The 24689-nt window shown below is 37.6% G+C and overlaps 2 protein-coding genes across 4 annotated transcripts in view; one reads left to right on the top strand and one right to left on the bottom strand.

Annotated features, from left to right (window-relative positions):
* epb41l4b (erythrocyte membrane protein band 4.1 like 4B) overlaps positions 1-3458 on the top strand; it is a 35696-nt gene extending 32238 nt beyond the window's left edge. Inside the window, exons 19-23 of one of the 2 annotated variants that reach the window (XM_026924476.3) lie at positions 1766-1836; positions 2122-2217; positions 2415-2538; positions 2624-2673; positions 2938-3458. In XM_026924476.3, the coding sequence (XP_026780277.2) occupies positions 1766-1836; positions 2122-2217; positions 2415-2538; positions 2624-2673; positions 2938-3001 (405 nt within the window). In that variant the 3' untranslated portion in view covers positions 3002-3458. The remainder of the gene's footprint in view (positions 1-1765; positions 1837-2121; positions 2218-2414; positions 2539-2623; positions 2674-2937) is intronic. The other variant, XM_026924477.3, reaches the window with a different exon arrangement.
* Positions 3459-5348: 1890 nt separating this feature from the next.
* Positions 5349-23139, bottom strand: esrp1 (epithelial splicing regulatory protein 1). Of its 2 annotated transcripts, none has more exons than XM_026924724.3 (15): positions 22770-23139; positions 22350-22478; positions 21201-21314; positions 20954-21068; positions 20103-20198; positions 19937-19991; positions 19708-19818; positions 19371-19503; positions 18219-18261; positions 17813-18114; positions 14460-14696; positions 13232-13418; positions 11744-11948; positions 8874-9042; positions 5349-6873 (listed from the first exon to the last, which is right to left on the bottom strand). In XM_026924724.3, the coding sequence occupies exons 1-15, from the start codon at positions 22899-22901 to the stop codon at positions 6763-6765; spliced, it is 2139 nt and encodes a 712-aa protein (XP_026780525.1). In that variant the 5' UTR covers positions 22902-23139; the 3' UTR covers positions 5349-6762. The 2 variants fall into 2 exon arrangements, with proteins under 2 accessions (XP_026780525.1, XP_026780523.1); XM_026924722.3 differs by having other exon boundaries at positions 13220-13418.
* Positions 23140-24689: the final 1550 nt, after the last annotated feature.

Consider the following 24689-nt stretch of genomic DNA (forward strand, 5'->3'; position numbering starts at 1 on the left):
AGTTGTGCAGCGGCTGCACTGTTGAGGCAGCATAAATGCCTGGTAGAGGGGTGTCTTCGTCCAGAAGTGGTGTTCCAGATCTGGGCAAGGTTTGTCAAGGTGCAGGTGAATGCCATATCAACTCATTGCTGATCATGGTTCTCCCTGGTAAAGCCAGACAGTCTGCTGGGACAGAACGCACTGGTCCAAAACTGGCCACACTGCCTATTACCACTGATTCTGCCCATGCCCCAAGATAGTGAGGAACACCTTGGTTTTGGTCATTAGTGATAGGAACAGTCTTGCATATTCCTCCCTGAGTAGATTTGTTGTCCCAAATGAATATAATAAATGGACATATTTGGCACCCTCAGCCAGGTCATTCACTGCACTCCCTCAGGAGCCTGGTATGGGATCTCTCCTTGTGCTGCAGTCCCTAAGGCCTCTTCTTATGAGCCCATGTTGTTTACAAAATGTCAAAGTGAAACGAGTTTCTTTAAAGACTGTAAAGAAAAAAAAAAAGTCTTTAAAGATTTTTTTTCGCTAGTGGTGGGAGAACTGCATGCCTTGGTTGGTGGCCAGATGATTCTGTAGTGTTAAACCTGGGGTTCCTGCCCAAGGTCAAATCATCCAGTTATGTTACCCAATCAATTAACCTTGCAGCATTCCATGATGGTGAATCTGTAGAGCATTTTTTTTCTTATGCCCGGTACATGCCCTACAGTAATATCTGGACCAGATGGTGGCTATTCAATCATCAGATCACCTGATCTGTCATGAAGGAAAGATGCAGGGAGCTCCCCATATCTGTCTAAACAGATACTGGGCCACTGGGTGATGGATATCATCACCTTGGCCTACCAGCAGGCAGGATGCCCAGCCCCTATCATGACTGTCACTATACAAGGAGCATCTCCTCTTGTTTTCCAGTTAGTCCAAAGGTGGGTTGGTTTTTGATGGCATTGTGGCATACGTTATCCAGGTGATTCTCAGCGCCAATGGTGGTTAAGAGAGGTTCATAAATGTTAGTCACATATGTACCTGTGGTTCTATGAACCCTGGATAACCACCAGGGTTCCCTGTCATGTCCAGAGAAAGATGGCTTTATGACAGTAGTATTTATTGCAAATACTAAATCATAAAACACTTGTGACTTTATTGGAAATTTCTAGCAGTGTTCCCACCAGATTGGTACTAGTTCTGAATGACATGGAACCCTGGTGCATATCTGGTGTTTGCAGAACCACAGTTACATATGTTACTAGCGTTTAAGTGTCCCTGAAACACAAAACTCAATAGATTCTCTTAGAAATAAACAAGAAAACTATAAAACTAGAGTAACAAGAAGAATTGCTGCAAAGGTGCCACTGAACTTGGCAAGTCCATTACTATCTCAATCAGTGTGTCTGCTCATAATACGTAGGCATGCTACTCCCTAACTGGACAGAAGAATCAAAGCAGTAATGCTTTTTTGCTTTAGAAATTGTAGCATAAAGAATTAACTGATTATTTCCAGCCTGTAACATAGTTTTCTTATGATACTGTACAGTATAGGAATGACTTACACTGTACACAAGATCCTAATATGCATCATATGCAATATGTACTAATCAATTTATTTACTATTTACTATTTAATCTATTTATTTACTAGTATACTTTGTACAGTAAGATAGTATGATATAAACAACATTGTGTATATGCATATATTGGTAGTGTATATGTGGTGAATATGTGTGTCTATATGTCAAGGTCCATAAAAGCTGTGTTTATTTCTTTTTCCACAGCACGTGATGCACAGTGAGAGTGCAAATTCAAAGGGGAATTGTTCCAGTGGAGAGCAGAACAACAGGTGTGTGTATGTGTAATTGGTTCTTTCTCTTTAGCTTTCTTTTTATCTCATGGGTGTTAAATTCAAGCCCCACAGAGCTACAGCATTGCAGAATTTCGTGTTTATCCTACTCTAACACAATCAAGCCCACTCATAATGAGCTTGATAATTAAGTGAAGAGCTAAATTGGGTGTATTTAATCAAGGAAAATGCAACTCTGTGGCCTTGCTGGAGTTTAACAAGCCTGGTAAGATTGAGTCAGCCATTTCTCACACTCCTTTTAATTTTGTGTTTGTGGCTGGGTTTTCACAGAATCCCCAGCTCCTCTCAGGATTCAGCCTCCAGCAGCGTGACCACGGAAAGGCCGCGGGTGGAACGCCGCAAACGCCTTGTTAGGCAGTTCAGCTTGTGAGTCTTTCAAGATAACTCTGTTGGTATGACTGTACATAAGGAGTAAGGAGAACATTTTAGTCACAAAGACACTCAAGTCTGCCAAGAGGAATTTCCAAGCTCTTGTGTGTTACTTTTTATTTCCAAGGAACATTTTTCATTGCTCTCTATGAGGATGTTATATATGGGAATAAACCCACAGCTTTGTCCTGTAGTAACCACAGTGATGAAGATGACCTCCCAGACGCGCTCGCGGCCATATCTTCTCAGAGCAACATGAGAAAATCCACATCTAACAGCTCACTGGACAAACAGGTCCAACCACCAATCTACCCCCCGGTAAAGTTTATTCCACCATTCCTTTACAGTGATCTTAAGCTGTCATTATAAATAAAAATGACTAACTTTGGCATTCTTTCATTAGAAAAAAGTCTCACCATTGGAGCACAGCAACAAATCTCCATTCTATCCAGGGTCAGTCCTTCATCTCCTCCCTTTCAGTGCACACTCAGCCAGACAGCACAAACATACACACTCTTAGGTCTTTTTAATGGTTCTTTAAGGGTTCTTTAAGTCCTAAAAGGGTTTTTGTACCCTTAAAGATTGTAACTGTTCTAAGAGTTTACAATACAATACTCTGCCTCTAATTTATTTTACCATTATTTAATCTGACATGATTATATGAGGTGTTTAATGCTTCTTTTGTGTTTTTTGTTTGTGTTTTTTGTTTGTGTTTAGCAATGAAGACCCGAGAATGGATAGAGAAAAACTGCTGAGAGCATTACTAATGACAGAACTCTGAGTCCATGCACACATTCATACATACGCATAATCAGTTGCGCTGTAGTAATTTTCTACATTTACGTGATATTAAGTCTATTTTTAATTGTAAAGCTTATCACTCGTACAGCGCACGTGCAAATTCATGCTTCTGAAAATGTCCAGTATTATGTTATTTGAAACCATGTTTATTTGCCGCACCCCCCCCCCAACTACTTTTAAAGGGTACTTTGTTTAGCCTTGATGCTTGATTCATACCATATTTAGAGCGCCTTGTATGTGATTTATTGTAAATAACGCACTACACATGCCTACTGTACATACACTGTAAAAAAGTGATCTTTCACACTGTCATTTGTTTCAATCTAAGTTTTCTAACATTTTGAGGAAACGCTTTGCACATACACTATACAGTATTTAAATTTATATTCATTGCTACAGTATCTCACAATATAATAAACACAGAATTACTGAATGAATCAGTTCTCATGTTAATCATAACTGGGTGGTCCAAGTTTCAAAGGTCATTCTTGGCAGAATGGATGATTTCATGGATGATGGATGTACCATCAACTGCAGAATTAATGGAATTAATGTAATAAAAATGAGTGTTTCAAATGAACATTACATAAATTTTCACAAATGATTCAATGAAAATGATTTTCCTTTTAAACAACCGGGCAGACTACGTTCCTCTAAAAAATCACTCATTAGAACGTTATTAAAATAGTATTTTCTTTAAAAAACCTATGTCACAACTTAGGGAAAAAAATACTACTACTCCATTCTGTCAGTGTGGAGAAACTGTATTACTGCCTAATATTTCTTTTTTGCCCTGGGGCATAAACATGAAGTTGCATATCTTTCTAAAATGTCATCTATCACCATGAGGAAAACCAGTAGTTGCTGATCTTTCAGTGATGGATATAAGAATACACAAGCATTTCAAAATACCATCATAACCACAGCCATGACAGTTAAAAAATTTTGCCAGGAATCTGGATGTCGTGATGATTGCTGTGGATGGTCCCACATGGACACGCAAAAGATTTGCATTTCCCAAAAACAGTTTATTCCCAAGTGTCACCCTTTCATCGATGGACAATAATCTCACCTGGATACTGTAGATTTAGTACCTAAGAATTGCTGCTGTAATCATAAAGACTGTGATGCTCATCCTTTTTTCAACACACATAGTAAAGTATACAGTTGTACGAGAGTTGTACAGTGACATATAATCACACTATCTGGTGTCATCCGGAAGAGGATGGGTTCCCTTTAGAGTCTGGTTCCTCTCAAAGTTTCTTCCTCATGTTGTCTCAGTGATTTTTTTCTTGCCATTGCCGCCTCTGGCGTGATCATTAGGGATCTAAATATAAATCCACTTCCGGATTTCTGCAAGCTGCTTTGTAACACTGTCTATTGTTAAAAGTGCTATACAAATTGAATTGAATTGAAGATGCCAACCCACCAACTGTTTTAAAAGAACAATAAAGGACCTTTTAAATGAGACCAAGCCAAAAAAAATGCAGCTTCTGATCTTAACCAAGTAAGCAGGCTGTATACAAGGAAGAGCACCTGATATCCACTGTAAAATATGGCAGCAGGTCATTGATGTTTTGGGGCTGTTTTGTGGCGGGTGGTTCACGGGGTCTTATGAACACTGTTGGCATCATGAATTCTGTACTAGAATATTTTATGCCTCAATAACCCCAAACATATATAGTCAATAATTGCAGGGGGGAAAAAATTATTTTTACAATGATCATGTCAGTATCAGTCTCAATCCCTAATGATAACCTGTGGTCTCAATTTAAGAGGGAAGAAATGGTCCAAGATCCCTCTACAATTAGTTCCAGTCTTGTTAGATATTACAGGACGTGACTCAATGCTGTGATTCTCTCCAGGAAAGAATTCAGCAAATATTAATTGTGCGTGAAAACAGCATTTAGCAGAAAAAATGCACTCCTTAAAAAGAACCCTCATTATTTAAAAAAAAAAAAAGTTAAAATATGACTAGGAGAGTCGCCATCTTTATTTAAACCTCATTTAACCTCAAAATAGTTTCATTTTAGCAGTTTGAAAACATGTTCATTCCATAACTGGGAAAATTGCTCTCTAAAGTAAAATTAAAGTGCACATCTCAAACATTTGAAATATTCAGTAAACCATGAATGTTCTTGCAGCCCACTAGATGGCAATTATGTGCTTTATTGAAGGGCCAAGGTTTGCAATGATGCAGAATCAGATGGGAAATAAGTGCTCGTTTAAAACCGTTTGCCCTTATTGCATTTTGATGAATCACATATCAAGAGTGTTAAAGAAATGAAACCAATAAAGTCAAATGTTAATTCAATAATGCAATTCCGTACAGCTGTTAACTTTTTCTTTATTTTTTTCTTTTTAAGTTAACATAAAATACCAAAATAAAATAACACTTTCTCCATAACATTATAGCCAAACAAATATCTGACATCTGATGTGGCATAAATTGAGATTTTCCTGCTATAATTAAAGTAGTGCTTTCTGTACTACTTCCTGTTGGCACGTCTGGGAAGGAACTCAGTGGAGCTAAAATGTTGCATCATCTTAGTGAAAAATATTTTAATCCTATATCTTATAAAAGTCTAGGCATACTCAAAAATTCTTTACTAAAAAAAGCAGTGAGTACAAGCTGTGAGAATCATGGCCATTAAAAAAAAAAAAACCTGTGCGTTGAAACAGGCTTGTAATTCAAATCACATTACATGCACAAACAAACTTGCTAATTTGAAATACATTTGTGTGTATGTCTGTTCCAGTAGGCCCAAAACACTCGTTGAGCACAGTAAGTACACACACTGATTATTGCACCCACTCATACACACATACATAAAAAAAAGTCAATAGATTTACATCAATTAAAACTAAATGGTACAAGTATTCCTCCATCAAATGATTGAGGATGACACTTGTGTATTTAAATGATGAGGCACAACAGCTACACACACACACGCACACACACACACACACACACACACACATTGAGTACAGTAAGTACTGGTTGTTCCTGTTTCTGACCCTGAACGGTTTTTGGCGAAATGATTAAAGCAACTTCTGTGAGTGACGACACCTATGCTCCAAACCTACTGCACTCTGCCACGCATAAAGATGTGGCATACCTTGTAAACATTTCATGTTACATAGCTCTTTGAACTTCATCATGGAAGCTTAAAAAAAAAAAAAAAGTCGAGTCAAGCTTGAGGATATGCAATCTAATATGCATTGCCACATACTAACTGTAGAGTCACATCGGCTGGGATAAAGGCACAAACACTCGTACATGCAGGCAAACATTCACATCAGCGTGTGTGAAGACTGTAAAGACAGGGCCAAACACACACAAACACACTCACTCCTAGAGATCTCTGCAGAAAGATATCCTCTTTTTCTAACAATTTGGCTGAAAAATGAATAATAGAAAGTTTGATTCAATGCAGATGGCAAAAAAGCTCATTCTGGTTTAACATTTTCCTGAGCGATTATTCTTTCCAACATGTACACACACATATACACATACACACTCAAAACAAAGGCACAAATATCTCAGACAGAAACTACTACTTGTCTAAGAGCAGAATATTACTCAACTCATACTACTGCAGTAAAAGTGTGCAATATATACAAAAATTCAAATATATTCTTTTTATATGTTCACATAAATAGCTAGAATGACAAAACATGCTATGTTTCTGAGGGCCGAACGTTTACAATAAAGGGATGTGGCTTCACGACTGGCACAGTCTATATCAACTGCAAGTCCAGATAGGCTCCTCCTCCGAGGCTCTGATCTGCAATAGGTTGTTTGGCTGAGAGCAGGGGGGGCAGAGTAACCAAGGCTTCACTGTTGCTGGGCTGTGAGAGAGAAAGAAAGAAATATTACTATTTATAACTTGCACAGCTAGTTTAACCTCAGGACCATTCTGTAGCACGACACTGAAAAGCTCATTAACAGATAAGTGTCCTTTACATGCATATTACAAAAGCAGGTATTCTCTATAAATTCAGTGTGCAATGTAAGTCACTTAATAACTTTCCCTTTAAATGTGACCATTAAAGCGATACATTCTAAATTCATGTTTTTGAATATATGGGTGCATAGGACACAGTACAGTCCCACTGTAGATCATTTGGTGAATCGGTAAATTGTATTTAAAATTTTTCTGCTTCCAGGTGATACTGCTGCAAAACTATACAAACTATACAATTTGTCACAAAAAAAAAAGGTATTTCAGCTCCAAGTTTTTAAAAAATTTTTAGACAGTGTAATTCTATTCAATTTTATTTGTGCAGTGGTTACGGCTCTGGGTCACTGATCATAAAGGTCTTTTAACACAGACAATGAGCAAGCCAGAGGTGACAGGGGCAAGCAAAAACCCCCTGAGGTGGGTGACATGAGGAATGACATGAATGACATTCAATATTATGTTGCAATCTAATAAGAGCTAATTAACTGAGAAATTAATGAATGAATTAAAAGTCATCTGGATTGCAGATACATGCAAAATCCCCAAAACCTTCCCACTTTTACGCTTCTGAGTGTTCATAAGCCTGAAACCTACTTTACATACAACAGCCAAGTGTGGTCCAGTTTCAACTCAGCGAGGTTGAAATCTTATGTACATTAATGCTGGTTGGCTTAAAGGACAGGTATTGCTGTGTTTTTGAAATCTTTTCATGCTTCTGCATCTATCACTTGGGTTAACATTTTTTGCCATCTTGTATTATGTCCAATATCCTGGAGTTCCACTGAGAGATCGCAAACTAACGCTCTTCCTAGAGAGGATACTCCAGAAATCATTTCAATAATTTTATTGTTGACATGCTTTCAGTAACAAACTGGCCAGACATCATCACTGGCAAGTTATTAAATCCTATTTATAAGAATGCCTGTAGAGCATCAGACATGCACAGAGAGTGTGAATATGCATTTGAATGAATTAGCAAATTTAAAAAATAACTAACTCTGACCCATTTCAAACTGTAAACTAATATGTTACACTGAAACGTCATACGTTTGTGAGTGTGTATGCTGTTATGACTGATTAAAAGTGCTTTTTTTTATGTTGAGCTCATTCACAATTTCATTCTCATTTGCATATAAATGTGTTAAATTTAGTTTTGAGATCAGTACTCCCTACTAATAACTATCTACTACTTTCGCTGTTCCAAAATATGAGAGAAGTCTGAGGACGAACAGAGATAATAAAACAGCAGAATCGTGTTACTGCAGGCCAACGTACCACACCCTGTGTAATGTATGTGAGGGAATCCAGACAAGATGAACCTGTTCAGCTCACTGCAGAAGAGAAGTATGCAAGTTTTCCACAGATCCACTGAAACGATTTACTCTCTAATGCTCAACACCGCAGGACATATGACACACCCAAATACTCTCTACAACCAAGCCCTACCCAAAAACACCCAACCACACACACACACCTTTCATTTTCCACTTTTAACGTTTGGGATAAAAAGCAGAATAAGGACAGCACTAGCTCACCTTGAATGACACGAATGACAATGTGGGCCTATGATTTCACATTTCCATAATGAATGTTTAGTGGTCAAAGCTTTCCTTCTGACTTGCAATTGCTCAGATTCGGAAAAGTTCCTAGATACTGGAATTGGTAACAACATCATACTGGAGGAAACTTTGATTTAAAAAATAATAGAGAATTCCTACATGCTTTGTTGAAAATTGTGTTGAATACTGAGCCACAGTGCTCTTGATCAGAAGGCTGTGACTTTGAATCTGAGTACTCCATGATGCAACCCCTGCAAGAGTTAGGGTGTAAACCAGTTTGTAAGGGTGTAGGTATAAGCTCCTGACTGATGTGCACTGTTCCACCCACCTGATAAGCCTGCACCATGCTGAGGATTTCCTTTACTCCGGTGCTATAGGTATGAGTGGAGGTGTGGCCCTGCATCCTGATCAGTGCTGCATGTGGGCTGGAGAGGACAGAGCCAGGTGTGTGTGTGCTTGCCGGGAAGTAGCCCACATTGGGTGGAGAGCCTGGTGGGCTAAAGACAAGGTCATTTTAAAGCAAGGAGTACAAGTATCACAATACTATACTATATATTTTCATATTTATTTTTGTAGCATTAGAACTGACAAAAGACAATGACCAACACAAACCATTAATTTTTTTAACAAACTCATAACCATTAAATAACGAAAAATCCTGAAGTAACCTTTTAGAGGTTTGGTCAACACAGGGCTCAATTTATGACATTTTAGTATGTTTTCACTTTGATTAACGGTTTCTTACATTACCCTCAATGTCGTTCAACTACCTGCTGAACTACCTGCAGTGGCCTTTTCATTAATATGATGTTAATTGTTGCTTATTTCGCATATGATATTCTGCACGCCACTAGAACATGGTGCGTGAGAAAAGAAAAGCTATTGTAACTGTGCAATGACCCCCTGTGATATCTGAGTGGCAGACAACCACAAACTTCGCAAAGAAAGTGAAAATACACCAGCAACCAATAAATTAGTACCAGGATCACTACATACTTCAAAAATATTTCTATATAAACCTATTTGAAGTGTTTCCTTTTACTCACAACGGCAGCTAGGAAGATTTAGCTATTGGTAGCTACAGTAATGTAAGAATTTAGTAAATATACATATTGTTCCTTATATAATTTGTCAATTTTGTGTGAGAATCATCATCATCTCAATTCCATGCTAAAAAAAATCATGATTCCTATTTCATCATGAATCGCGCAGGCCCAGGTCAATCTTACTCTCATTTGATTTATTCAAATATACAGCAGGTAACCCATCCAGTCCTCCCACACACATTTCCTTACAGGGGTTATAGGAGCTGGGTGTTGAAAAACACACACACACGGAACACAGTAACACACCCAGCTAATGCATGCTGTTCTGGTTGCGCAAGTCTTTCTTGAAGGCTGTTACAGGGTCATTATGTTCAGCATTTTCAGAGCTCTGTGAAGCTGCCTCAAGCAAAGTCACACTTTTGTTGATTTAAAGGAAAGGTATTTTAATAAGAATTACTGAAATAAAAGTAATAAACCTTTCCTCCAACATTATACTCAAAATCACATTCATTAGTAAAACTAAACTACATTATTATAACTGCTGGGTTTAACTAGCCATGTATTTTAGAAACAGAACAAGTTTCTACAATTTAATTCAAGGTGACTGATAACACAGTCATGCACATATGATAAGAATATTATGTAACATTATGTTAATATCAAATGTTATATCATCCATGAATGAAAATAAGCATCAGCCAAGTAAGTATGCAAGAGATGTCAGCATTATTTTTCCAACTACTTTTAACAAAATTTAAATAATTTACCTGCTCTTCTGGAAAGCCAATAAAAAATAACTCATACCAAGTCAAAAGGTCTCATCAGAATTCATTATGTCTTGAGACTACTACAGTAACTCACAGGCTGCACTACAATAATACACCTGACTCCTCTCATCAAGCCCTTTAGTAGCATCTTCATATCAGAGACATGTTTGTTGGAACTAGGAATGAAATATAGGATGAAAAATTCTCTATTTGAAAAATTAGTATTAGTTGCATCTATGAAAAGGTATGTATATTTGCAGATATTTAGTATATGAAGTAAGCTTCCCAAAGAGTTTTTTGCTCTTGAAATGTAAAAAAAAAAAAAAAAAGTAAACATTGGATATTTCTTTCAAAATACAGAGACGCCAAACCAAAACAACCAGTAAGAATTCTATTCACTGCAAAAAAAAAACCAAACAAAAAAAAAAACATTAGTCACAAGTCAGGAGACAAATAGCATGTACAGTTGTACATACCTTTAAAAAATCTTTAAAAATATAAGATAATACCTGTGCTAAACTGTACACAACTTTTTGGTATGCAAAGTTTTTTAGACACCTGGAGTTTCCTACGTTTTATTCCTGTTTAATCATTATTATTGCCACAGATTAAACAAAGAATGGTTCTGAGCCTTTTCCAAATAGTAATTTCTAACATTCCTCAATTAGATTAAATGTAATAAATAATAAATAAAATAATGTAAATAATAAATAAAATGTAATAATAAAAATTAAACTAAACTAAACATGTTTGTAAAACATTTCTCCATTCACTTACACCTATAATTTTGTATTTAAATAAGGTCATTTAAATAAGGTCTTATATATATATATATATATATATAAAATATTCAAGTAAAGTAGAGGAAAGCTCTCTGCCTTTTTTCAGATACTTTTAAATTCTACATTCTACCCAGGATTCATTTACTATATACAAAAATGAAAGTGAGTATACTACCAAGAACTTCATTTATAAAAACTTCTAAACAATGTACCCAGTCTATATCAGTTAATATTATTTTAAAAATTCTTTACATTAATTAAAAAGTTAATTAATTAATAAGACATTATTTAAAACTATCCTGTGTATACAGCATTTGTTTCATTTGTAAAAAACACTGTTATGACATCACATTATTTTCATATAATGTATATTTTTAAACAACAGCACCATGATTTTTTTTAACCCTGATTTGTGGATTTCTGAACCCTATTGAACAGCATTTTATTTAACCTGTCTTGCAATAAATTCCTTTGAAAATGTTTCACTGTTTTTCTGTATCAGGATCCGGCCCACGACTTCCAGAAACGGAACTTGATTTATAAGAAAGGATGCATGTGTTTGTGTGTCTCTCAATATTGTAATGGTTGTGTATTTGATATTACCTTGGATAGTAGGCTGTGTAGTTTACGTACATCTGGTTGTTAGCTGGGTAGAACGTAGCTGGTGCTATTGGGCGGGGACTCAACAGGAACTGGGAGGGGTAGAGAGCTGCTGCCTCCACAGGAAGGACTGCCCCTGCAGGAAGCACTGCTCCAGCAGGAAGTACAGCCCCCGCAGGAGGGAAAGAGTAAGATGCAGGAGAGAGACCTGCAATTGCAGAACATGAATGAAAGAGTTTAGGTAGAACAATCTAAAACTTATACCCCACGCATCTAGTCAAAGTGACTAGGTAACTCCCGTAGTTAGTATTTTGTTTAAATTGTGTTTTGGACCATATCAAATCATGCCCGTTCACACTTCAGTTTAAGGATTCTGTTAATGCACCAGTTACTGATTAATCATCAGTGTGAAGTGGCTCCAGAGAACCACTGCAAACCAGAGTTCTTCAAGGAGAAGCCATGCAAAGAACTGTGATAGGGCATGATAAAGGTCTGCTTTAAAACACCTCAGCCCAGCCTACACCACCCCATTTATCCACTTATCAATCTATAGTCTTCAATTCAGTGTCTGAAATCCATTGTAACTCATAACCTCTGTTTATGACCCTGTTCATTGTTTGTTGTCAGAAGATCATGCAGTCACCCATGCACACAAACAATGAACTACTCATTGCAAAACACTCAGTGTTCCAAACTTCAAACCAGCCTGTTCTACTGGCCAGTACTGTTTCATGTTCTCACTGAGTCTAAAATCCTATTGTTATATAGCTCAACATTCAAAATTCTCTCTGCTTCACAAAAGCGTGCAGCTTGATATAAACTTCCCTCAACAATCAGTGACTGCCACCATCATTCAGCAGCTAGTCAGGTGTGCTACCCTCCTCCACCGACCTTCCCAACGACATTACACTACAGAGCCCAAAGCATGAGTGGCATCTGTGGGACTTTCAAATGATCTGGCTTATACAGGTCTGAGTGCTGGATGTTGGGTATTTTGGGGTCAAAAGGTGAGCAACCTGACAATCTAGTCTAGATTAGAAGGGAGGCAAGGAGAAATCTATACTGCACCAAAACAAAAAGTCACTCCACATGTTTTGTCCGTGTCACATCTTGTGCTTGAGAGGTTGTGCATCATGCGAACAGAGTGCCATACAATTTTCAAAACAAGTGAACCTTAATCACAAGATTCATTCACAAATCAAAGACTTACAATAATCCCAAATCAGTCCCAAATTAGAGCCCCACTCTCCACAGCTGGAAAATGAGTGAATGTGGAATCAGTCACCGCAAATAATCACAAAAAAGGTACATCCACCCAGATGATTTCACTCCTGCCTGTTCCCACTTCCTGTCTTCTTCCAGTGCCTTGGACTTCTGAGTGAGAGGGAAGAAGGGAGCAAGGAAAGGAGGAAGAGGAAGGTGTGAAGCGCCACCTACCCGCAGCTGAGAAAAGCAGCCCCGCAGCCCATTAGCACTTACGTCGTAACTTACATGGTGGCGGCGAAAGGCCGCTCCTTGAGAGCGAGCCACCCATCAGCACCACGTTCATCTCCTGTGCTGAGCAGGCGAATACCTCCACATAGCGTTCCTTCATGCTGCGCTTGTGGCAGCGCTGAGCCGCGGCATGCGCCCTTTCCGCCGACCGCATCTGGATGAACGCATCACCTGATGGACGGCCCTACAAACACACACACAAATGCACTGAAATTAAACATAGGCCTACGCCTAACCTCCATTTTCTTCCCTAATGCTGCATTTTATATATATGTATAATAAAGTGGGAACACCTGACACATAGAAAAAGTAAAAAAAAAATCAGGATGTAGATTTGTTTGAATGACATCATGAACCCTCTGAACCTTTTGGCTTATTCATTTTATTTTTGATGGAGAACATCAGTTATTAGCCACGTAAGCCATAGGAAACAAAAAGGGAACCTGCACACTGAAAAGGAAAAACAAACCCATATAAGTTTTATTTACAAAACATGACACTCATAATAACTGTCATAAGGGGGCTGGGCTGAATTATTTTGGACCTCAGTTTTAGAAATTGAGTTTTACCTTTTTTTTTTTTTTTTTTTGAATTTTAAACCTTATGGTGAAATGCACTTTTGTCATTTGAGTTTTTTTCATATATACTGTATTTGTCTGGAGCACACATGATCAATAGTTTAAGACTGGACTGGTCTGAAGCTATATATACCTGTAAAGAGGTTTATGAAGATTTATGAGACATTCCACAACACATCTAACCACATAATCTGAATGCAGGAATGAAAAAAAACACAGGTCCTGAGAAACCTTCAGAAAAAATCGTGAGTGCATTATATACGCTTTCTTACTCTCATTTTGCAAAATATGGTTTTCACAGCTTCACAGTGACAGAAGAACCAGCTGCCCAATCTTCTTTCTGTAGTTGTGGAAACTGTCATGTACTGGAGTACTTGTACACAACAACCAATATGAAACTGCAGAGAGTATGAATTTTGTAAGCTCGCTAAGGTAGCTTTGTCTTCACACGACCTTTGCAGATGTTGTCTCTGCATTTAATATGCTGAGACCTTAACAATAAGCACAATTTGTGTGATTTGTGTGTGTGTGTGTGTGTGTGTGTGTGTTAAAGAAACCATTCATTAACTGAGACATTAACAATAAGAACAATATTGCATGTGAGACCTAAGATGTCAGTGTATACACTGTGTAGGTAAGTGTGTTACCTGCTGATTGAGAACCATGTGTACTCCATGTGGTTTAATATCAGCTGTGTATTCGCCTAGGAACAGCAGGATGTCTTGAACAGTAGCGTCATATGGCAGACCTCTCAGTCTCAGACAGTCCCTCGTTCCAGGTATGGCAGCAACTGTTGATGGCACAAACGCAGGCTGGGCCACTATGGGCAGGATAGGTGAGGGCGCCACCGGAATCAGTGGAGCTGAAGAATATCTGTTCAAAACCTACAGACACATACAGATGTCCATACAATGAAACAAAAACTTTTCCACACATTACAACATATTTGAACAATACACAGCACAGCACACTGCAGTTATGGATCTGGGCCAAGAGGATGTTTGCTTTCTGCTGAGTGGTAATAAAATAACAACACGTTGATACACACCCTGTGTGTGTGTGTTCTAGATGGTAGAACCTAACTGGGTGAATACAACACTTCTATTAAATAAGCAAAAATGTTTTAAGTAACATATACAAGTATAAGTACATATATATATGCATAAGAACATATAAATAAATATAGCTCTTAAATACCATATATACATATATATAATAAGAAAATACATTTGAGTGACATTTACCACTGATCACTAATACAACAACAATTTTGGGAAAATTGCATACAGTTTGACTGAAATCTTTTTTCAGTGCATTGGCAGCTAATGTTTTTCACGGATTGCAGTGGTGTGCAATTGTTCAATAAGTAAAACCATTTAGTTGGAGAACACACACATTTTAAGCATCATTTACCAGGATTGCAAACTGCCAAAGGCAAGATTTCTGCGCTTTTCTTTTCCTTCTCTTAAACAAAAACATCAGGATAAGATTCACAGTTTTTTGCATTTTTAATATTCCAAATTAAAACATCAGTAACCAAATGCTTTATTTCAAAATAATTACTGTAGTTTCATGATTATTCCTTTTGCCAAAATTGTTGACAGGAAATGTTTAGGATAATTCAGAGCAGAACCTCTATAATCTATGTTGCTAATCAGGGGATATAAAAAGGAATGGAGGTGTTCACTGTTTCCTCAGCCTAGGTACTAAATGTTTCAGGTAGCTGAATGTTTCAGCTTCATTGTTTCATTAAAATTCCTTCATGCAAAATTCCTGCATATAATTCCTTGACATAATTCAATGACTGTATCGAATAAACAAGTATTCCTTTTGACTGTACTTTAGAAAGCTTTTAATTTAGCCCAGAAATGACAGAAGCAGTGGTGCCATCTTAGTGACTCTGTGGCTAGAGTGTCTAGCTACTTTTTGAGCAGGCGTTAGTGATTGTCCAGTGAGTGACTGTCCAGTGAGTGACTGTATGGCTATCCAGCTCACACCACAGCTGCTACTTATTCAAGTAGAGATAGCAGGTTTGCTCACCACCAGTGTGTAAACCCTGACTGAGTTGTGCTTGCATGAGCCTGTTTCAGACGACCAATTGTTTGCCCCATCCACACACTTCTTTGTTCTTCATTTTAAACTCTTTCTTGGCTATATTTACAAGTAATAAAACCCATTTATACCATTTCCAACCTTGTCCTTAATGTCTATCTACCAAATATTTACTATCACTCTTTGATATTGTCTATGTTCTTGATAGAATTGATATAAATACATAAATAGTTCTTCTAAATAAGTTACAATTTATTATTTTCCATTCTGATAAATGTCTATTCTATTCTATTCTAAGACTTTTCAGACTCTTCAGAGTCTTCATGTCACATGTTCTGATATGCAAATAACAATGATGATTCAACCAATATGAAAATTAATCTATATCATCATCTAGTGAGCTGTAGTGACTTCTTTGAGCATGCCTTATTTATTTTCCACCGAAAAGATTTGGCAACAATGTGGAGAAGTGAGGTGTAGCTGCCTTTCTATGAGATTAAACTGTTTAATTTCTAAATATACCTGTATTAGAGCATGAAATCGTGACACCCATGTAAGAGTAAAACAGGTTGGTAAACACAAAACTAATAATTTATCACTAACTCAATCACCCTGATAAAGAGGATTGCTTGCACCTGAACTTTTCCTGATTAGCTACTAGCCACTCATGCAAGTCACAAATATAAATGGTGAACAAAATGTTCAAGGTTTTGGTACATACTGACAACAAGAAACTGATTTGGATTTGAATTCATCGGTTGCATTCTGCCTCATATAAAATGTGTTGCCTGACTACATTTCCCTGGTGGATAAATAAGCAGCATAAGTTGTATTTGTATTTTATTGGGTTCCACCAAACTCATAGGCTAAATAATGTTTAATCACCAATAAGAAAGAAGAATGTTTACCAGCTTCACCAGGTACTTTTTTTTTACTCATTACTGCTGCTCTGTCTCTCTCTCTTGTTCCCAGAGCTGCCCTAATGTCACTGCCAAATTGGAAACAAGGAACTGATTTCTCAGAACAGATTAATAAATAAAGCATGTTTGTATGAGAATAAATATACTTGGGTGCTAGTCAATACACCTGGGTGCAAGCACCAAAATATCACCTAAGTATGGGAAACACTTCACCAGGAATGTTTCTTGCTACAATCCCAGGTTAATTGGCAAGTTAGGCAAGAAACAGTGCTGACAGTACAGGTGTGTCAAAATGCAGAGCTGGATTACCACGGTCCTACAAGTTTACGTAACATCCCTGCTGCAACACACTCGGATCAGCCAGTCAGTTAGACTGACATGTAGCTGCCGAGTCAAATCAAGCAAGAACAGGAAAAGCACTGCACTGTGCTTGCTTGGGGCACTGAGCTGTCTAAACAAGAGGTTCTCAAACTTTTTATAGCCAGGGACCGCTTTAAAAATAAATTAAAAATTACTCCAAAGACCCCCTCAGTACCGATGTAGTGGATTAGCATTATTTAGAAGTGAGCAATAATATTTTGTCTATTTAATAGCGCCATAGAGATTATTGTTTACACTAACAGAACACATTAGGCCGAAGTTGACATTATTTGTATCTTGTTTTTGAGTTACTGACATTTGAAATAATTTAAGTGATCAGTCTAATAAGTATAAGAAATCAATAATAAAAATAATAGCTTTACTAATGGAGGGATGAGATTTCCACTACTGTAACAAAATTAAAATCAATCACATGTAGACCCCCTGGCTATGCTTTATTGGACCACTTTGAGAACCACTGGTCTTTACAATTTCTAGGGTATAATGATTCTAATGTTCATATCCTTTTTAACGAATTATACCGTTAATAAATATCAGTAAAGCCCACTTAAGCACATTTTGCTTAGAAGTCCAATATCGAATAACTCATTCTAAGTCGTGCTGCGTGCTCACCATACATCACAGATAGTATGAATATTTGTACAAACCTGCTGCACCTCTGCCGCTGTGCTCCTGAACAGCTCGATGTACCTCTTGCCCAGGATTTCCTTGTGCTTCTTCAGAGCATTCTCTGCATACTCGTCACAGGAGAACAAGACAAATGCGTCCCCGGTGGGCCTGCCATCAGGGAAGCGCACAAACAGTATACCCTCTGTGCCATCCGTCACTGGGCATGATGGAGAGAAGAACTGCAGCACCTGCTCAGCTGTGGCAGTAAACGGTAATCCCCGCATGCGGATGATCACCTGGTTCTCTCGTGACAGGAATTTTGCAACTTCATTAGAGGTGCCTGTTATTGAAATACAAACGTAATGGATTTGTATTACATACAGTATTACTGATGACAAAAGTGCACAAGAAGCTGTGAGAGGACTGTTTTTTTTTTTTTTTTACCTCCTGCAATCTTTAAGAAGTCTTCACCAGTTGCTTTATAAACCTGGAACACAAAATTACAATATTTTCTCTCTGTATTGAAGAAATATTTTACAGTATAATAACTATTATATTAGAGTGCATGTAGATACAGACCATACTCAGGGTTAGCGATTTAAGTTCAAAGGTACTTCAACATTTATGACAAGAAAGTTCAGAGTTGGTTTATGTCAAATAATTGCAATAATTACCTGTGTGTAGTTCATTTTTTTTATATTGTTTGCTGACAGTAATTTGTGATCATAATTTAATGCAGACACGGGATCCTAAATCGAGGACATGAAATTGCAATGTGTCGGCAGAATGTAGGCTATTTTATCACGCTTTTAATTCACTATTTTTTTTTATTTGAGTGGTCGAATGAATAAAATAATGGCAATTTTTGTTAATACAATGTGCTCTCCTGTAAAGAAAACATGTCACCAGTTTGAAGGATAAGCTGACAAGCACTCATCTGCTACACTTTAAAGCTCTATTTAAGTAAGTGTTATTCAAGATTTTATCCATACATAATTCAGTCCTTGAGATGTCTTTGATTAATAAGCTGTCTCTTGCTTTTCATGGGCTTTATATAAACAAAACAATTAATTAACTGTCATATTTATGTATTTAATATTGCCCTCAAATGGCATTTCATGGTTATTTGAATGTATTTACAGCACAAAACAAAAATTTTTGCATGACCTATTGTGGTGACAACAATGACCAACTGTGATGACAACAACTTATCAGACAAAGGCATTGGATTTAATACACCGCCTCACTCGAGCTCATATCACGCAAGAAAAATCTAAATTAAATTCAAGATCAGAATCGTGCATAACTAAGACACACCTCTGTTTTTGCAAACTGTACCCCACACACACAGCTCCTGCACAACTGTCTGAGAACCACATAAGTATTAAATCAATACTACGCATTTTAACGCAACTCCAAATCTGCTTCTAAATAACTAAAGACAGCCACACATATTAGGATGACAAACTTCACATAGGTCAACAACAGGACAATGTAACACATTTCTTATTAACAGGATGGGATAACATACAGTATATTAACACTAGCATGGGTATAATTAATTTGCATAAAGATTGGTGTACTAATAAAATGCACCTCAATGTATCTTGAGCCCATGTGATGTTTGTGTCTCTGCAGTGCCAGGTCCCGGTGTTCTTCACTCTCAAACCGCACGAGTGCCTCACCATTCCTTCTGCCTTGAGCATTCAGGCACAGAGCAGCACCCCCTCTACACACACGCACACACACAGCCCTATGATTATCTGGTCCCATTTGGAAGATTTGTATAAATGTTATAAATCAATAATGGCTAAGCCTTGTGCTTTGGCATTGTTAGGTATACTCAATGGATGCTTTTAAGACAGCTTTGAAATGCACTGTATAATACAGAGTATATTATTATTAATAAATGATTTAAAATTGCTTTTAATACTTGGCAATGTTGAGACCCCTGAAGAAGCGTGCAACATCCTGGTCTGAGGATTGCCAGGGAAGACCTCGAGCCCTGATCACAGTATTGTCATCTATCCGCTCCATCTTGCTGCTGCACACACACAGCATAATATGCAACAATATGATCAACAATCGAGTATTATATGAAGTATTACAGTTTATAACACTGAGAAACACTACAGAAACTTAGTTCGAATAAAAACTCTTACCAGGTACCAGTTTCAAACTTCTCATTCACTTTCTCAGGGCACGAGAACATTTGACCTGTGATGATATTTTAAAGCTTAAAATTAAACTGTCAAAAATTTGGCTGATTGCATTTCAGTTGCTGTGTGTATGTGAATGTGCCTGTGTGTGTATAAGTGTATCACTTACAGACAGGCTCAGAGATGAGTGCTAGAGCAATGCTGGACATCTGATGAACCTTGAGCGCAGTAAAGTTATTACCAGAATCCACCTTCACATTCAGGTCTGACCAGAGATGCAGTTAAGGAAAGCTACCAAACCCTATACTCCAGACACCATAATTAATGATAATACTGTGATAAAAAGAGCAGGATTATCACATATAACACAGTACAACCATTAATGTATAACCTATTGCAAACACAGTCCACTGAAAAGGAAAGTTTATGATTCACCTTTGTGTATACGGTTATACATACTCAAGCGTGCATGTGTGTGCGTGTGCGCATGCGTGTGTGTGTGTGATGTCATTAGGTGGGTGTGGCAGTTTAAGCTTGTTGGCTAAACATTCTTTGCTTTCTCTTGCAGGCTTATTGGGCACACACTATTGTCCCTCTATTTGCATTTCAAAACCTTAGGCTCCTGCAGCCAACACCCTTTTCCACACACACATACACACACCCTTTAGCATGCTATCTCTCACACAGCCTGTCAACTGACTTCTGACTTCCTTCTGAGTGCACTTCTAGATATATAAAATACAGCCTCTGCCTTGGAGCATCGACTAGAAACATGGTGTAACTTTCATTATAATGTTAATAAACAAAGGTGCTTTTTATACAATATGTTTATATATTCCTCTGTCCATGGTAGGAGCAATGCACCCATTAACCCTGCTCTAAAATCTGCAAACACCCATGCTGCATAGCTGTTCATCTTGTGCATATTAGTGTATGTCAACAGATTAGCTATTTAGATTCCTGTATTCCGATGATGGTTTTGATGCTAAACAGTAAATAACAAAAAAAGTTGAAGGATACAATCTGCCATAAACTTAAGATCCAAGTCCTTCAGATCAGCCGCAGATGGGAAATGCTTCTTGAACTCTTTCCGCAGATCAAAAAATGAGAAAAAACATTCAGGTAGTGGGATGTTCTGCAACAAAGAGTGCAACTTCATTTAGATTCAGAGATCTCAGTAACATTAACAACTGTACATGATTCTGACAATATAATATAATGTAATGACAGAATTCTAACATTAGGTTACAGAAGTAGACCTTCATACCTTGCTGGAAGCCTCCGGATGCAAAACCTGACGCAGGTGAAGCTGACCATCCGTGCAGAGGCAGAAGGAATTCCCTGAACTTGTGCTTATTTCTGAGTGCAACCTTTGGTTAAACTACACACACAACACACAGACACATACAGTTAATTAAACAATTACTCTCCTGATTACATTTCAGCTGCAATTTACCGCAGGGTAAAGGAGTCCCCCACACATTTCCTAGTATAAGTTTCACAAAAGTTATGGCTAATAGCAGCATGTCAATGTTTTGAAGTAAATCAAATGTCAGTAAAGTACCATAGTGAACTTTATGTTCTTAAACTATCATTTTTAAGTTGTTATACTACAGCGTGCCCGTAAAGTCACAAACCAATGACAGCAAAACTACATATACTTAATTTTGTACTTATTGTGTACAACATATGCTCTACATTTTCATCCTTAATCTCTACGCATGTTCTCAGTCGCTGTATCAGGTTTTTATGGATAAAATATATATTTGCTCAATATATTCCCATTGGTTTTTCTGACTTTTCAGACGCAGTGTATATTTGTGGACATGCCCTATGTCACGCCATGTGATATTCTCTGAAAAAAAAAAAAAAAAATCCTTGATGTTCATCTCCACTTTTAACCCTGTCAAAAAATAAAATCAAATCCATGTCAAATAGATATAATCTGACTCGGGGTGACAGTTACACGAGATGAAAGCATAGGCTCAGCATAAGCAATCAACGCCCTGAAGAAAATTCCACCTGAAACTACACGGCAAAATCCGAACCAAATGGAAATCGATTTCAGCTGCTCATGAGCCCAAACTGTTTTTCTCTAAATATTGCTTTTGTTTGTTTGAAGACTTCAGCTGAAACCTAGAGAAACTATTAGTAAACATTCCTGGTGTCAATCTTGTAGATTCTTTTACCTGCAATGCCAACTGGAATTTATCTCTGAGTTCAAATATGCAAGCAACTAATAAATAACTAAAACTGCAAATATAAATATAAATATGGAATATGGAGTATGGTTTACAAACTACTTAGTGTTGATCAGTGGTATCATATTAATCAGTGAAGCAGAATATAAAATCAAATGTCTGCATGTGAGAGTGTGTTTTTTTTTTTACTAGCTCCCTGCTGTTTAGTTGCGCACCTGATTGAGGGCTTGTTCCAGAGGAGCAGCAGCTGAAAGGGCCTCCTCAGTGAGGCCGCTCTCCTCCCTGCACTCTTCCGTCAGCTCCACACTCTCCGGCTTCACCAGCACTTCATTCACTGCACCGGTCTTCACAACAGCAACAACAACAAAAACCCCAACACACATTCACGTACAAAAAATAAACTCAAATTCATAAATAATTCGTCTAAACATGGCTGTTCTATAAAGCCCAAATGTCGGTGTGTGGTTTTGACTAGTTTGTCGGCGAGCTAGCTACATAGTCGACGTCGTCGAGCTTTTCAGCAAAAAATATGACATAAAATGAAAAGTGACGAAAAGAAACTTTACTCAAAATGTATATTATTGTGAATAGTCATACTTTTTCTCACTTAACCTGACAAAAAGGATGATATTTACCTTTTTAGTGCTTAAATTCAAGACCTGCCACACCAGCTGAACGATTTCCTTCTCGTCTGAACCTAACAGCTCTCCGCTCGCGCCAGACGTCGTGGTGAATAGCAGCACCAGGTATTCAGGATTAACCGTCATTTTTTAAAAAAAAATTAAAATAAAATACAGAAGTAAAAGTTAAAAAAAAGAAAAGAAAAGAAATAAAGCAACAACCCGATACCCTGATACCAAAGAAAACCCCAGGTGACAGTGAAGTAAGGGCCCCCAGTCACCCCCACACCTAAGAGCAGGTAAGCAGTGCTCTGAGTTCCTTTATGTCTCCGTGGCCTTTCGATCGCGTGTGAAACTCTATGCAAAAAAAAAAAAAAAAAAAAAACAGTCGCGCGAGCCCCGTAATGGCTGCTCGCTCGTGCTTGCTTTTGTGCGCGCCTCTTACCTGGCCATCGCCCACGTGACCCACAGGTAACGCGTTACCTGGCCAGCGCGAGCGCTCTCTCATTGGTGCTCAGAAACAGGGACGTGGCAATGGACCAGGAAAACACACACACACACACACACAACGAAGTGAGGCTAATCTAGCTCAGTAAATTAGTAAACTCATCACTACACTCTCAGAAGAAAGAAGAAACTAAACTGTATTCTTGTAGCTTTAGTATGCACCTTATATCAGTGTTTAAAGGTACAATATATCCACGTTTCCAGGTGAAAAGCTAGACAATGAAGGTACAAAAGTACAAAAAAAAACATCTACCACCATGCTGCCTGACACCCTTCACAGAAATGAGAAAAAAAAATTGTGTGTGTATATATATATATATATATATATATATATATATATATATATATATATATATATATATATATATATATATATATATATATATATATATATATAATAAAGCCTATAACACCTGCAATAAATAATATTTGGGCTCAAACATATGGGCCATTGTACAGTTTTATTTAAACATGTTTTCAAAATGATATGCACCCTTACAATATTTTCTGATGCCTTCCCTGTGGAGAGAATAACAGCACTGATTCGACAACTAATGTCTAACAATGTAGGAGACACTTATAGCAGGATCTAGGTCCACTCCTCCATGCAGTAAATTCATCACTACACTCTCAGAAGAAAGTGTACTAAACTGTATTCTTGTAGCTTTAATATGTACCTTATATCAGTGTTTAAAGGTACACTACATCCACGTTTCCAGGTGAAAAGCTAGACATCGAAGATACAAAAGATAGGTACCTCAGTGCTGGAAAAAAACATCTACCACCATGCTGCCTGGTATCCTTCACAGAAATGAGAAAAAATATAATATATAAAAAGAATAAAGCCTATAACACATGCAGTAAGTGATATTTGGGCTCAAACATAGAGGGGCATTGTACAGTTTTATTTAAACATGTTTTCAAAATGATTTGCACCCTTACAATATTTTCTGATGCCTTCCCTGGGGAGAGAATAACAGCACTGATTCGACGACTAATGTCTAACAATGTAAGAGACACTTATAGAAGGAGCTCGGTTCACTCCTCCATGTGTGTAAATTCATCACTACACTCTCAGAAGAAAGTTTACTAAGTTGTATTCTTGTAGCTGCCATGATACCTTCAAGCATACACCATTTGTACCCTTAGTTTTCACCTTAAGTCAGTGTTTAAATATATCCAGGTTTCTAGGTGAAAGTTAGACATTGAAAGAACAAAAGATGTACCTCAGTGCTGGAAAAAAAAAAAAAAAAAAAGCTACCAGCTCCCAGAACACAAGCTGAACTGGTCAAGCTGGTAGGCAGTCATTAGCAAGCTGTTAGCTACACCATAGACAAATCATTTATAAGAAAATAACAAAATGGTCTACCAGATTTACCAGTTTGGCTTGTGTTTGGAGAGCTGGGCAGAAGAAGCTAGATTTTTCAG

This window comes from Pangasianodon hypophthalmus, chromosome 22 (genome assembly GCF_027358585.1).
Source record: "Pangasianodon hypophthalmus isolate fPanHyp1 chromosome 22, fPanHyp1.pri, whole genome shotgun sequence".
NCBI classification, from domain to species: domain Eukaryota; kingdom Metazoa; phylum Chordata; class Actinopteri; order Siluriformes; family Pangasiidae; genus Pangasianodon; species Pangasianodon hypophthalmus.